This window comes from Haliotis rufescens, unplaced genomic scaffold (assembly GCF_023055435.1).
Source record: "Haliotis rufescens isolate VD_foot unplaced genomic scaffold, xgHalRufe1.0.p SCAF_1, whole genome shotgun sequence".
Lineage (NCBI taxonomy): Eukaryota > Metazoa > Mollusca > Gastropoda > Lepetellida > Haliotidae > Haliotis > Haliotis rufescens.
The window spans coordinates 85301281-85317840 of record NW_025963779.1 but is presented as its reverse complement, the minus strand read 5'-3'; the positions used below and the strand labels follow the sequence as shown (position 1 = coordinate 85317840).

At 39.7% G+C, this 16560-nt stretch overlaps 1 protein-coding gene across 2 annotated transcripts in view; it reads left to right on the top strand.

Annotated features, from left to right (window-relative positions):
- The window catches only part of LOC124122061 (homer protein homolog 2-like), an 84604-nt gene that overhangs the window by 20078 nt on the left and 47966 nt on the right, over positions 1-16560 (top strand). Inside the window, exon 1 of one of the 2 annotated variants that reach the window (XM_046485232.2) lies at positions 8885-10184. The exons of the other annotated variant lie outside the window; for it this stretch is intronic. Coding sequence (XP_046341188.1) covers positions 10141-10184 — 44 coding nt within the window. The 5' untranslated portion in view covers positions 8885-10140. Of the gene's footprint in view, positions 1-8884; positions 10185-16560 lie in introns of those variants that run through there. 2 annotated transcript variants of the gene reach the window in all.

Here is a 16560-nt window from a genome sequence, read left to right as displayed (position 1 = left end):
GTCTATGCAGGTATTTTTTCAAAGTGACATCTTCATCTTGTTCATCGTCAGGTGAAGTAATATAGGGAATGAGTAGGGCATTACGTAGATTTAGCAATAGCCTAGCATGATAATTCAAGATGGGAGAGTCAGAGATGTGGGGAATATTTGACATTGTGTTTTGGATGTGATAATATATTGACCGCCTCCATGATCTAGTGGTAGAGCATCAGCCCAGAGAGCAGAAGGCCATGGGGTTCAATACCCGGTGGTGTCTTACCAAAAGACGTTAAAAGATGGCACTTGTTGTTACCCTGTCTGGCGCTCTTCGTTTAGGGGGTGAACAAGCAGTCGACTCGGAGTCAGTATACTGTATTCATGTTTAAGTGCAGCATGGTATCTCGGTAGGCTAGCAGTATATAATCGGCATTAGTCCGGACACACGCACACGCTATAAAGTGCAATAATTTTAGACGCAATGTTAAACCCTATTTCATTTCACCACACCTCATTAGGGTTTTTATGGTAATGAAATAAGTCAGCACCCAGCAGAAAAATGTCCATATTTGTTTTATTTGGGATCAGTTTATCTTCAAAGTCATGTACAAAGAAGAACCAAGCTTTTCTTCATTTTGAATTGCTCAGCTGTAGATTGTTATGATCCTTTACTGCTGACTACGCTTTATTGGTTAAAACAGCTTCTATATTCTTTCAGCTTTTCACTGTTCAAACACTTGGGTAGGTGCAAATATTTGATTTGGAAACAGCAGATATGTTTTTAAATTATGCTTTTTAGGGCCTTTTACACCTTTACAATAATTTGCTCATATGAATTCTACAGGAAACACAGTTTGACTAAGAATGTGATTTCTAACCTGTTACATGTATTGCATAGCCTTGAAATTTCTTTGAGTGTGTGCACACAATGCCTTACGTGCTGCAGAACATGATCAGGGAATATGAGGTAGGGTATCTTCTATTATATAATGGTGTACATAGGTGTTTGTTCTACATTGTTGAGAGCAGCATGGCCTGTTACAGTTGGCATTAGACAGACCCATGTTTGTTTTCAACCTGTTTCAACTTTTTTGATTCCACAAACAAAACTGTCATTGTTGTACAGGCAGCCTGGAAAAGCAATTTCTTTGTTGATGTGTTGGACAGTTGATGACAAGTGTTCTTTCAGTGTTTGAAAAACCACAAATTTGCCAAGTTCGCTTTGAAATACTGCTCGTGGCTTACATTCCCACAATCTCCCACTTCCCTGGAATAAGACGGTGCAATCTTGAATCAAGAAAGCATGTATGCCCATCTTCGCCTCCCCGAAGTCTGTGTGCTTTAGACACATTTCCGTATCTCGCTAGGCAGTCATGTACACAGACAGCCCCAAAGAAGGGAGCAGACTCCTAGTCCAGAGCTACAGGCCTACAAACAGTGGCCGGCAGGCTCGTTTAATGACACTCACCAGCTCCACAGCGCTCTGTGTGAAGAGGTGAGATTAAGCCATTCCTTTTGGGAACTTCCGTTGTCTGAATAAACTACCTGCAAGACATGGTGTTGTAACATAATACTACCTTTTTCAGGTTGTTTGAATTCTTTGTTTTTATGGTCATATGTGGTTTAGTTTAAAATGATGAATTAATATTAAGATGTTAAGAAGGTAGCATATCACCTAAATGTCACTAGTAATCCATTGTCACTGTATAGTTCCCAATGCAAGGTTTGTTAGGGACCGTGATCTGAACGGTGTATCTGACGTAAGTCTGGGATAAAGTATGTGAGTTAGGAAACACGATCTCAGTGCTATATCTGACGTAAATCTGGGATAAAGTCTGTGAGTTAGGAAACACGACCTCAGTGCTATATCTGACGTAAGTCTGGGATAAAGTATGTGAGGAAACACGATCTCAGTGCTATATCTGACGTAAGTCTGGGATAAAGTATGTGAGTTAGGAAACTCGATCTCAGTGCTATATCTGACGTAAATCTGGGATAAAGTCTGTGAGTTAGGAAACACGATCTCAGCGCTATATCTGACGTAAATCTGGTATAAAGTATGTGAGGAAACACGATCTCAGTGCTATATCTGACGTAAGTCTGGGATAAAGTATGTGAGGAAACATGATCTCAGTGCTATATCTGACATAAGTCTGGGATAAAGTATGTGAGGAAACACGATCTCAGTGCTATATCTGACGTAAGTCTGGGATAAAGTATGTGAGTTAGGAAACTCGATCTCAGTGCTATATCTGTCGTAAATCTGGGATAAAGTATGTGAGGAAACACGATCTCAGCGCTATATCTGACGTAAGTCTGGGATAAAGTATGTGAGGAAACACGATCTCAGCGCTATATCTGACGTAAGTCTGGGATAAAGTCTGTGAGTTAGGAAACACGATCTCAGTGCTATATCTGACGTAAGTCTGGGATAAAGTATGTGAGGAAACACGATCTCAGCGCTATATCTGACATAAGTCTGGGATAAAGTATGTGAGGAAACACGATCTCAGCGCTATATCTGACGTAAGTCTGGGATAAAGTATGTGAGGAAACACGATCTCAGCGCTATATCTGTCGTAAATCTGGTATAAAGTATGTGAGGAAACACGATCTCAGTGCTATATCTGACGTAAGTCTGGGAAAAAGTATGTGAGTTAGGAAACACGATCTCAGTGCTATATCTGTCGTAAATCTGGGATAAAGTATGTGAGGAAACACGATCTCAGTGCTGTTGTATCTGTCGTAAGTCTGGGATAAAGTATGTGAGTTAGGAAACACGATCTCAGCGCTATATCTGACGTAAGTCTGGGATAAAGTATGTGAGGAAACACGATCTCAGCACTATATCTGACGTAAGTCTGGGATAAAGTCTGTGAGTTAGGAAACACGATCTCAGCGCTATATCTGACATAAGTCTGGGATAAAGTATGTGAGGAAACACGATCTCAGCGCTATATCTGACATAAGTCTGGGATAAAGTATGTGAGTTGGGAAACACGATCTCAGTGCTATATCTGTCGTAAATCTGGGATAAAGTATGTGATTTAGGAAACACGATCTCTGCTATATCTGTCGTAAATCTGGGATAAAGTATGTGAGGAAACACGATCTCAGCGCTATATCTGTCGTAAGTCTGGGATAAAGTATGTGAGTTGGGAAACACGATCTCAGTGCTATATCTGTCGTAAGTCTGGGATAAAGTATGTGAGGAAACACGATCTCAGCGCGATATCTGACGTAAGTCTGGGATAAAGTCTGTGAGTTAGGAAACACGATCTCAGTGCTATATCTGACGTAAGTCTGGGATAAAGTATGTGAGGAAACACGATCTCAGCGCTATATCTGACATAAATCTGGTATAAAGTATGTGAGGAAACACGATCTCAGCGCGATATCTGACGTAAGTCTGGGATAAAGTATGTGAGGAAACACGACCTCAGTGCTATATCTGACGTAAGTCTGGGATAAAGTATGTGAGGAAACACGATCTCAGTGCTATATCTGACGTAAGTCTGGGATAAAGTATGTGAGTTAGGAAACACGATCTCAGTGCTATATCTGTCGTAAGTCTGGGATAAAGTATGTGAGTTAGGAAACACGATCTCAGCGCTATATCTGACGTAAGTCTGGGATAAAGTATGTGAGGAAACACGATCTCAGCGCTATATCTGTCGTAAGTCTGGGATAAAGTATGTGAGGAAACACGATCTCAGCGCTATATCTGACGTAAGTCTGGGATAAAGTCTGTGAGTTAGGAAACACGATCTCAGTGCTATATCTGACGTAAGTCTGGGATAAAGTATGTGAGGAAACACGATCTCAGCGCTATATCTGACATAAGTCTGGGATAAAGTATGTGAGGAAACACGATCTCAGCGCTATATCTGACGTAAGTCTGGGATAAAGTATGTGAGGAAACACGATCTCAGCGCTATATCTGTCGTAAATCTGGTATAAAGTATGTGAGGAAACACGATCTCAGTGCTATATCTGACGTAAGTCTGGGAAAAAGTATGTGAGTTAGGAAACACGATCTCAGTGCTATATCTGTCGTAAATCTGGGATAAAGTATGTGAGGAAACACGATCTCAGTGCTGTTGTATCTGTCGTAAGTCGGGGATAAAGTATGTGAGTTAGGAAACACGATCTCAGCGCTATATCTGACGTAAGTCTGGGATAAAGTATGTGAGGAAACACGATCTCAGCACTATATCTGACGTAAGTCTGGGATAAAGTCTGTGAGTTAGGAAACACGATCTCAGCGCTATATCTGACATAAGTCTGGGATAAAGTATGTGAGGAAACACGATCTCAGCGCTATATCTGACATAAGTCTGGGATAAAGTATGTGAGTTGGGAAACACGATCTCAGTGCTATATCTGTCGTAAATCTGGGATAAAGTATGTGATTTAGGAAACACGATCTCTGCTATATCTGTCGTAAATCTGGGATAAAGTATGTGAGGAAACACGATCTAAGCGCTATATCTGTCGTAAGTCTGGGATAAAGTATGTGAGTTGGGAAACACGATCTCAGTGCTATATCTGTCGTAAGTCTGGGATAAAGTATGTGAGGAAACACGATCTCAGCGCGATATCTGACGTAAGTCTGGGATAAAGTCTGTGAGTTAGGAAACACGATCTCAGTGCTATATCTGACGTAAGTCTGGGATAAAGTATGTGAGGAAACACGATCTCAGCGCTATATCTGACATAAATCTGGTATAAAGTATGTGAGGAAACACGATCTCAGCGCGATATCTGACGTAAGTCTGGGATAAAGTATGTGATTTAGGAAACACGATCTCTGCTATATCTGTCGTAAATCTGGGATAAAGTATGTGAGGAAACACGATCTCAGCGCTATATCTGTCGTAAGTCTGGGATAAAGTATGTGAGGAAACACGATCTCAGTGCTATATCTGACGTAAGTCTGGGATAAAGTATGTGAGTTAGGAAACACGATCTCAGTGCTATATCTGTCGTAAGTCTGGGATAAAGTATGTGAGTTAGGAAACACGATCTCAGCGCTATATCTGACGTAAGTCTGGGATAAAGTATGTGAGGAAACACGATCTCAGCGCTATATCTGTCGTAAGTCTGGGATAAAGTATGTGAGGAAACACGATCTCAGCGCTATATCTGACGTAAATCTTTGATAAAGTATGTGAGTTGGGAAACACGATCTCAGCGCTATATCAGACGTCAATCTGGGATAAAGTATGTGAGTTGGGAAACACGATCTCAGCGCTATATCTGACGTAAATCTGGGATAAAGTATGTGAGTTGGGAAACACGATCTCAGTGCTATATCTGACGTAAATCTGGTATAAAGTATGTGAGGAAACACGATCTCAGCGCGATATCTGACGTAAATCTGGGATAAAGTATGTGAGGAAACACGACCTCAGTGCTATATCTGTCGTAAGTCTGGGATAAAGTATGTGAGTTAGGAAACACGATCTCAGCTCGATATCTGACGTAAGTCTGGGATAATGTATGTGAGTTAGGAAACACGATCTCAGCGCTATATCTGACGTAAGTCTGGGATAAAGTCTGTGAGGAAACACTATCTCAGCGCTATATCTGACGTAAATCTGGGATAAAGTATGTGAGTTGGGAAACACGATCTCAGCGCTATATCTGACGTAAGTCTGGGATAAAGTATGTGAGGAAACACGATCTCAGTGCTGTATCTGACATAAGTCTGGGATAAAGTATGTGAGGAAACACGATCTCAGCGCTATATCTGACGTAAGTCTGGGATAAAGTATGTGAGGAAACACGATCTCAGCGCTATATCTGACGTAAGTCTGGGATAAAGTATGTGAGTTAGGAAACACGATCTCAGTGCTATATCTGACGTAAGTCTGGGATAAAGTATGTGAGTTAGGAAACACGATCTCAGCGCTATATCTGACGTAAGTCTGGGATAAAGTATGTGAGGAAACACGATCTCAGTGCTATATCTGACATAAGTCTGGGATAAAGTATGTGAGTTAGAAAACACGATCTCAGCCCTATATCTGACGTAAGTCTGGGATAAAGTATGTGAGTTAGGAAACACGACCTCAGTGCTATATCTGACATAAGTCTGGGATAAAGTATGTGAGTTAGGAAACACGATCTCAGCGCTATATCTGACGTAAGTCTGGGATAAAGTATGTGAGTTAGGAAACACGACCTCAGTGCTATATCTGACATAAATCTGGGATAAAGTATGTGAGGAAACACGATCTCAGCGCTATATCTGTCGTAAGTCTGGGATAAAGTATGTGAGGAAACACGATCTCAGTGCTATATCTGATGTAAGTCTGGGATAAAGTATGTGAGTTAGGAAACACGATCTCAGTGCTATATCTGACGTAAGTCTGGGATAAAGTATGTGAGGAAACACGATATCAGCGCTATATCTGACGTAAGTCTGGGATAAAGTATGTGAGGAAACACGATCTCAGTGCTATATCTGACTTAAGTCTGGGATAAAGTATGTGAGTTAGGAAACACGATCTCAGCGCTATATCTGACATAAGTCTGGGATAAAGTATGTGAGGAAACACGATCTCAGCGCTTTATCTGACGTAAGTCTGGGATAAAGTATGTGAGTTGGGAAACACGATCTCAGTGCTATATCTGACATAAGTGACGTTTATAAGTGACTTATGACACTTACACAGACTAAGATTTTGACTGGGCATTGTATGTTCAGATAGTTATTAATTTCCAATTTCCATATACTGAATTCTAAATAAGAGTGTGCACTATATATAGAAGTGTGAAGTATACACAAGAAAATAGGGTAACAATTTATGATAGTAATATAGTTGAAAAATTGTCATTTTAGATCACAACATGAAATACCTCACGATGCTGAAGGAAATACAGTCAAGTCTCGTTAATCTGACAATCAACTTTATCCAACACAATTGATGGGAACCAATTAAGTCATTTCTATTGAGACCTGTTAATCTGACAGTTTCGCTCTCCAACTCCGACACACCTAATTTGCAACAAATTACCGAAATCATTCATTAGTCAATCTCATTAGCCTGATACAGTGATCAGCATACTCTGTGGTCATCTGCCCGCGAGTACACAGCCCGTGTTTTGATGAGAGACAAGTCGGCTAGTGGCTGCATATCACAATGCACATAGCTTTGTGTCACTTGTTTCATACTATCATTCTAGACTACACTTTCAAAAGTATTTTAAATCAGTCGTACAGCCCCTAACAGTAGTTCGGAATACCCTGTGTTCAGCTTTAGCGGTTGCATGATTAGAAAACATATTCCCCTAACAATATTACATAACAATATGATTATATTCTTTATAAAAAATTTATTACAACATATAAGTATCGTTATCTATCATGTAGTTGTCCGTCTTTGGATCACGTTGTTGGTTGGTTGGTTGGTTGCTTAACGCCGCACTCAGCAATATTCCAGCTATATGACGGCGGTCTGTAAATAATCGAGTCTGTACCAGACTATCCAGTGATTGATATCATGAGCATCAATCCACGCAATTGCGATCGATGACATGTATCAACCAAGTCAGCGTGCCTGACCACCCGATCCTGTTAGTCGCCTTTTACGACAAGCATAGTCACCTTTTACGGCAAGCATGGGTTGCTGAAGACCTATTCTACCCCGAATCTTCACGGGTCCCTCTTTGGATCACAAACATTGATACTACATATTTTCGTTTATCCCACGTACTCAGTTAGTCTGACATAATCATAATAAGCAACCAACCATGTGGGATTAACCAGACTTGACTGTATGTGTATCTTCCATGTGATTCAAGCAGGGTAATTAACAAAACATTGATAATATTTTTATTTTCCTTCAGATCATTACCTTTGTTGTATGTGAAAACTATTAACTTATAAAGTCATGTGTATTGATCCCCAGATTTGGTCTGGCGTGGTGTCATTTAACCTATGGCTTTAATAACTTTAATCATATGATTTTATGGTGGAATCTTTGAGGCCTGATGATTTGAGCTTTAGTCCTATGTTGCCCATTTGTGAGGAGGACCCGCCCGTGTGGTGGGCAATGTAAGTATGGTCGCTGTGGACAAATGTACGTAGAGACGTAGCATGGCAGTTGTCACTCAGGCAGGTGTGCCAGACAGGTGTACAAGGATACATTCTTCAACCTACTTCTTTTATATCAACAGGAGAACAAGCTGGCTTCAAGCAGTGTTTACCTGCATGGATGTCATACCATCTGAAGTTATGTTATCTATTCTATTTGTATTATGAAGCAGGGCATTCAGAAAGAACATCTATGAGTGTCCGTCATATTTGCACGCCTTCTCCAGCAATCAGCACATTATCGTGTAGTGGTGCTACTGTAGCCTAGATATAATCCTCTGTCTTCGCCTGTGCTCATTGACTCTTGGCACTAAGGTGACAGACAGAAGTGTGTTGAGTGTGATTTCTCCTTCTGCTTATAAGGTCATGAACTATCATGGCAGGAGGACACCCGGGCTGGTATCAGGTCCCTATAACTCAAGACAATTTTCCAACTGCCACTACTTCTGATTATATGCAAACATATGCTCATCTTGAATGGCACTTGCTTTACCTGTGTATGGTTATCTAAATTACCTGCTACAACAAGTTAGATCAGTCTCTTGGTCCTTAATGATCCATCAAAGGAATATATGGCATGAGATCAAAGCGTGCAGGACAGGCGAAATTAGAGGCGGTTTTGACATGTTTCGTTCATTATCTAACAATACCCAGCCAATCAGGAGTGGGCAAACCTGTCTTGTTTTACTTCAGTAATAGGGAAAGGAAACAGAATAATATCAGGTATCCTTGGCTTGCAGTCTTGTTGACAGTGCCCTGGAATCTGCTATCATTTACGTTGGCCTAAAATGTAAAGACAGAAGTGTGTCAAGCGAGAGCTCCACCTCCACTGTGTACAAACATAACTGGCGGGAACGTGCCAGTGGGCCAAAATACAGATATTACTCAAGTCTTGGTCAACTTCTGTGATCCTGACTGTCTACATTTAGACCATGCAGACACCACTCTGTCTTGGGAGTATTGCCAGTGACAAGCTTGGAGTTTTGTTTTCTGTGGAAATTAGTTTCAGCTTGTGAATATTGGTGATTATCCAGATCAAATATCTGCTGTGTAAAATCTGCATTGTGTTGGACGGGGCAAGACAGGGGTGTTCACTTGACCTTATCTTTTCCTTTACACCCAGTGATCTGGTCGGTGGTGTGACCATTGAGTTGGACGGGGCAAGACGGGTACTCACTTGTCTCTGTCGCTTCTTTTTTACACCGAGTGATCTGGTTGGTGGTGTGGCAGTGTGCCAGTGACAGGACAGAGCCTAACACTCCAAACGTTTGGACTACTCACTGCAATTTGGACAGGTGTGGAGGTGAGTTGCTGTTTGGTCCATTATATCCCAAACAGTGTTACAAAAAAGTGTCACAAGAGACCACCTGGCTAAAGTGCTCAACATATTTGCAAACATTTGCGAATTAGAGAGAGGAAATTGAACTACGTTTGCTTCTGGGACAAAGTGATTGACATGTCTTCGACCTACTTGCTGGATACTTGAAAACAGCTACCTCAGTCTATATGCAGACCATATTCCAGAATTTCATCACACATTAAAAAGTGTAGGAAGCCTTTATTTCCTATTTGTAAATTTCATCAACTATTATTAAAAAAATATTTGGATTGCTGTTCATGTACCATCATGACATAGAAAGAAGTCTGTGAATCTCTCTGAATACATATGACTTGAAGACATGCCTAGAGCTTCCAACGACATCACTTGTGGACTAATTTGGACAAATTTGATTTAATGCTTGATGCACCTTTACTCTTACAAAAAATAGACCGGAAAGTGGGACACTTTACCAGTTCATTCTCAAACAGCGTCCCAGATCTCTGCAGACCAGATGGTGCAGCAGGGCAGACGGGAAAACATTTCGCCTTTGCTTGTGACAGTTGCGTAACTGACAGTGTGTGACAGACAGGTCTTCCCACAACATCTCAGACGGCCATTCACTGGCAGACAGTTGCCTGGACATCCCAGACAGCCATCGACAGGCAGACAGTTGCCTGGTGACCTGTCTCCTGTTGGCCTCAAGAAAGCTGACTTCAACTTATCCAAGGATCTGAGTTTCATCATGGTTGTATACCAAACCGATGTGGTCATGGAGCCGGATGAAATGTGAGTTAATTTTATATGTAAACCAGAAGTAGCTAGGGTTGGGGGGACTTACCGGACGCAATATATCACATCCTAGATGCCTAAAACTGGGGAGTGGAAGCAAATAATATTAACTGCGAGTCCCATTGGCCAAAATGAGTATGGATGTTGGAATGACAGAGGCTAAATTAATCTTATGTAGGTAAGACTTATGTAATATTTCTGTTCTCATGAGAAATACAGTCAATGTTTGGACAGTCCATGACAGAGATTCTTCACATCGATTCAAACATTACACAACGATTCCATAAAAAGCTTAAGTCATTACACATACAAAGTGATTTATTATCACCCGCCAAGAATAGGAATGGGTGCTGTCCGTCCGTTCTTCTGTCCTTCCATCCATCACGTTTTGTTTCTGGAACACTACTAAAAAATCATGAGAGATATCTTAACCAACCTTGGCACATAGATAGGTCTAGTGGTGAACTGGTGCCTTTTGATAGTTTGGGATTTTTGAAAACTTTATTGTTTGAGTTTCCATGTCAACAATTTTGACTAAGACTGCAAATGGCGGTAGTGCTCATTTCTCGAGCAGATCTTGAAAAATGTGCAATATTTCTTGCCTTGCACTCATCCGAACATGTCTTATTGGTGAGGGATACACCTCAGTATTTCATGCTTGTTTGTTGTTGGTTGGGCTGGCTTTCGATACAGATCATAGAGATTGGTATTCGTTAACCAAATATCAATCAAATATCAATAAATATCAGAGAAGTATTTTTGAGTAAATACACAGAAAATAAATTCCCAATGAAATCAACTCCACTGGTAAGTAGTGGCACATTTATGCAGGGATTAATTTGTGGAAATTTGAGACATAACAAAAACAGTTACTTTCTATCTACAGCGATTAACATTATTGGCAATAACAAGTCTGTTTTGGTAATTCTAAACTTTATTTCATCACAATCATCGATGACACAATTTTCATATCGAGAATCATTAATATTTTTTCCCATCAATGATAATTCTGATTATCGACTTTTGGGGCCAGCCCTGGTTGTTGGTACAGTGGTCACCCTGGGCACCCCATGTTATGCCAAGGACTCCCAAATTCTAGTACTGAGAATTCTCAGGACTTGCAAATATCTACATCCCTGTAGGGATCGCAATCCATTGTGATTGCTACCAGGAACAACAGGCACTAGATGTTTGAGAAAAGCGTACCGATATCAGATCATTGAGCCAACAAGGATTCTGCCATATTCATTAAGTAACATCTTACGGTATATAATGAGTCATCTTCCCGAGGCAAGGGAGTTAAAGGGGCACTGATCTAACGCAATTCCCCGGGACTGGTTGTTGCCTTTGTTATTGTTTTTTCCCAGTGAATACCCGGATGTAGTATCTAGTTCGCGACCTCTGCTGTGCCATTCGTAAGCGCATTAGTCACTTTTATGGGTAGTAATGAGGGCGTATGGTCACATTGATCAACAAAATGAAATACAGTTTTCGAGATAATAAGGAAATGTAGGTATCTTTGTGAGTAGCATCAGTAATGGTGACGAAGTTTTGATAAGTCACTTGCTTGGTAATTTTGCGATTTTCGTTTACACTATTTTGACTTGCAACATAAAGTATATATTTCACCGAGCATATGCTTTTTTTATAGTGTGTATATTTTTTTACTGTCAAATGTGTAACAAATTTATTAAACATCTAAATATTCAGTTATTTTACAAAGTGACTGAAAAACATTTCCATCTGTATTATTATGACAACGAATTCCAAACATTTTGATTTTTAATGTCATCACCAAGAGACTGAAAATGTAACGTTGAAAAGTACATTTCTAAGTTGTTTGGCTTTTAATCCTACATAATAATCTGTTGTGATGTTTGTAGGCCCTTTTGATCGTCTTGATCAATCTGGACAGATTTTTTAGTCAGAATGACTGAAATATTTACACATTTTATAAATTGCCTGAGAGAATCACATTTTACAAATTGACGGTAATATTTACACGCTTACAAAGGAAAAGACCTGTGACAACAACGTCTATCGCGCATTGAAGAATTTCCCAACCAAGACGTAGAGAAACAAGAACGAATCGGTTCAAATGAAGGAAAACAAAATGCAGATATCATAATTACAACCTACCAAATTTATGTGTATAAGTTTTAGGCAGCTTCCTTGTTCGAGGAATGTATCCGTGAATATCCACACAAAGGAACAATATCCCACTCGTCTGCAGCTGTACAAAGAAACTTATTCGATGTCACGTGTCTTAGTAACAATCAAATATTTTAAAAGATATATATGTTTCAGGTGTTTTACATAGGTGTCAAGTCTCAATGGTCGGCTGAGAAAGCCCACGTGACAACTATTTTCATAGCGTCCACGGTTCCTAAAAATTCCATTGAGTGAAAGAAGACAATGATCAATCAATCAACGTATTATCAGTTAACCCTTTGAACAAAGTATGTTGTTTTTACATCGGCACTTCGCGCCATGATATGAGTGTATTCCCTTTGTTTTAGTAAACCTAGACATGTAAACACTCACTCTTGACATATCCACTGTGCAAGATAACAGTGATTAATCAATCAACGTATTTTCTCTTAATCCTTTGATGACTAGGAACGATTAGTTGATTTACAAAGAAAGTAAATCAACCGATCCTTCTTCCCCTGCTGGGCTGCCACGTGCATATTACATAACACACATTTCACCTCACTTCAAACCTGGATTTAGATTGAATAATTACCCCAGACACAATAAATGCCAAATGGGAATCTTTGTCAGGTAATATAAGTGGTGCTACCACTAATTGTACCTGTAATAAATTCATTAACTGAGCATCAAGTGAATGACGACAAATACACAAGTGTAGGGTTATACGAGAAAACGTGGATGACAACAAGGGAGTAGTAATCGTATTATCGACGCAAGCCGAAATCCGAAAATGCTTTCACTGCATGGATACTGTTTTAGTATTAAACTATAACCATCTGGGGTATTTCCAAATGACGACATCCGATGAGCTCCCTTGTTCTTTTTGTCTGTTTGTTTAGGCTGAAGAAATGAATTAACATGCGCCCTTTGTCGAAATCTTTATAGATCACAGTTAACCAATCAGTGTTCAAAAATGCGTAAAACAAATATTGCCTCCAGCCTCCAAGTTTATTTAGCTGTCCTTGCAGACGGTACCCCAGTCTCTGGTCACGCTCAGTTGCGTTGCGTATCATCCGGGTACTCACGGGGGAAAAACAATAACAAAGGCAACAACCAGTCCGTTAGATCAGTGCCCCTTTAACTGACTATAAAAGTCCAGTTTCCACTTTTGCCAAACTAGGCTGGTATTATGCAGTTACATTATGGCTGGACTAACGAGTCGATGCACAGTCCAATCAAAATCGCGCAACAAAATCGAAATCCGGTTAAAAAACTGTTGAGCAGATTTCGGTCGATTGCAGAATTTGCAAAACATGTGGACAGATATTTTCTAAATCTTTTCATATCTTTAATTAAGGTGCTCGTGTGATTTGATGCACTATGCGATGTTAATTTAAAGACCCATTTTATCACAATATAGATCTTGATTATTGATCAGATCATCTTGACTGGGCGCTGCCATTTTGTTTGAAACAAATGGAAGTGATGTGAGAGGTGGAATCTGATTGGTCCATAGGAGAGGCTTAGAAGGGACATAACTCATACTAACCACTGGTGGCGCTACGATCATGCCCAGGAATTCCATCCTAGTTAGGCAAGGGTGGAAACTGGACTTTTAAAGTCAGTTAACTCTCTTGCCTCAGAAAGATGATAATGAGTAAACACAGTTCAGGTTAATAAGTTGTTTTTGTTTTCAACAAGTTTCATGCTTTCTTACATTTTTTCCCTTGTGCACTGACTGGATCCATTGATTAAAACTGTGTTGCTCACTTGGTATTTCCTATCTAATTTTGTAAAGATAATTATATTTGCAGTAAAGTTTCATGTTTCCTTTTTATTACCCTGAACAAGAATAATTGCCTTGTTTGTTGTATGGGACATCATGCTGGTTATTTGTGAAGGTCATAAGCAATGTCAGCGTGTGCCTGCTGCTCTTGCCGTCTGTGGGTGGGCTGGGAAGGGGTGACGCTCACATGCCATCTTTCTCACTTGGTCTCACTGTGAACACTTAAATGTCACAGCAGATCTTGACATGTATCGTTTAAACAGTTCAAATGACATTTTGTTTTGCTAATATTTTCTGTTGAAAAGCTGTTTGAGAACTTAATGTGAAATGGAACCTTTTTTATTTTTTACTGGGAATGTTTTATGTCTGACTTTTATAGAAGCTGTGAAAGACAACAGCATCTGAATCAGTGTAGATTCTGAAAGCAACCTTCCTTAAGGAATCTCAGCTTCTTGAGACTTAATATAAATTATATTTGTTGAAGGAACAGGTTTTTAGGCTTTTGTGTGCGTTTACCTCTGATGTTAACCATGTTCATGAGATGAAAATGTAGTCCATAAAGATTACCCAAAACATGTTACATTTGAATCCGAACTTAATACCTGGGATTAGTTGCAAGACACCTGACATTAGGCCGACATTTAGTCCCAGAAATAAAGTTGTCTTATTTATCAATTGATATCTACAAAATAAAAAAGTAAAAATCCAATGGAGCCCAGATCAATGCTTCAGAGCTGAGGCAATCTAGACTTGCTAAATCATTCTGATTTGAGTCTATTCAATTTTAGTTTATTCTTGAGGGTGCCTGGAGGACAGACTAAAGCTACAGTGCATGTGATGCTGACGATACGTGCAGTACATATATGTGATCATTGAAGAGTTCAGTTTTTGACTGTCCTTAGCCCAACTGGTTGCTGAGTTTAATATATCATTTAGCATTAATGAGCTTTCACATTAGGTCTACTCTTCATCAAACATACACTCTGCCATCAATATTCCCCCAAAATTTATTAAACCGAACACTCTGACATAAACAAAGGAGGACGGGTGGCCCTGTTGTCTAAGGAGCTGCAATCTGCTGTGCAGCATTGTGTCCTTTGGGCAGGCCTGCGGGAACCTATGTTTGTGGGTTTGAATTCAGGTTTACATAACTTCGGGCTTTCCAAGAGAATTTTGGATGCTAAGCTTAAAAGAGATGACAGCGATATGGATGACCCTTTCAGTTTAAGATGTTATTTTCAGTTGTGATTATTTGTGTGCGAATGAACATTGTTTTGTGTTGTATTCCCTAGACTTTGTGACTGTGTGTTGTGTGAGCTGAGGGGTAAAGACATAATTACAAATTATTACCTTTTTCTTGAATGAATGAATGAATGAATGTTCATTTGTTTGTTGAGTCCGGACCAGACAATACAGTGATTGATATCATGAGCATCAATCGGCGCAATTGGGATACGATGACATGCTTCAACCAAGTTAGCGAGTCTGACCACAAGATCCCGTTAGTCGCCTCTTACAACAAGCATACCGTATTTTTCTTGAGTATAGTGCACACTTTTTTTCCCAATAAACACAGTTGTGTAGAAGGGGGTGTGCGTTATACACGCAATAAATGAGATTTAATGTCTTTTTTTCCCCAACAGAAAGACATTACCGTGAGCATGTAACCCCGGAAATACCATGTCAACAAATCCATACTGAAGCACGCAAATTAATCATATAGTTACACAGTCTGGCTATAAAAAGTGTTCTATGTATATCTGGACTTATGTTTGTAACTTATTTCATAAATTTATTTATAAATTCCTTTTAATATTGCTTTAATTAATTTCGGCGAAATCGTATGTGAAGCGAACTCCAGAAAATATGGTTGTCGCCTTTCACGGCAAGCATGGGTTGCTGAAGACCTAATCTACCCCGGATCTTCACGGGATGAATGAATGAATGAATGAATGGATGGATGGATGGATGGATGAAGTTTAAGGTTGAACATGTTGAAGGACAAACTTTCCATATTTTACTCCTTAGTTCTTGACACAGACTTCTTGTGGGTGAGCATTTTCCGTGTTCTTTCTGAAAATCCCCATGCAGTTCACGTTTATGCTAGTTACAATGGCTGTCCTTGACCTCTAAGACCGGTAACCTCCTTGTTAACATGTCTTTTTCTGACAGGCAGCCCAGGGACATCATTGTAAGCTATTTGTTAGTAACCAAGGGTTTCAGATCGATTCAGCTTAAAAGAAGTCACTTAGATGTGTATGACCCTTTCAGTTTAATCATTAGTTTCCCTTTTATCATTTGTGTGCAAGTTTTGTGTTTTATTCCATAGACTTTGTGATTGCATATTGTATGAGCTTAAGAGTAAAGACACAATTGCCAATCATATATAGAGGATATTATATGAGTGTTCATGTCATATTATGTTTACGACAC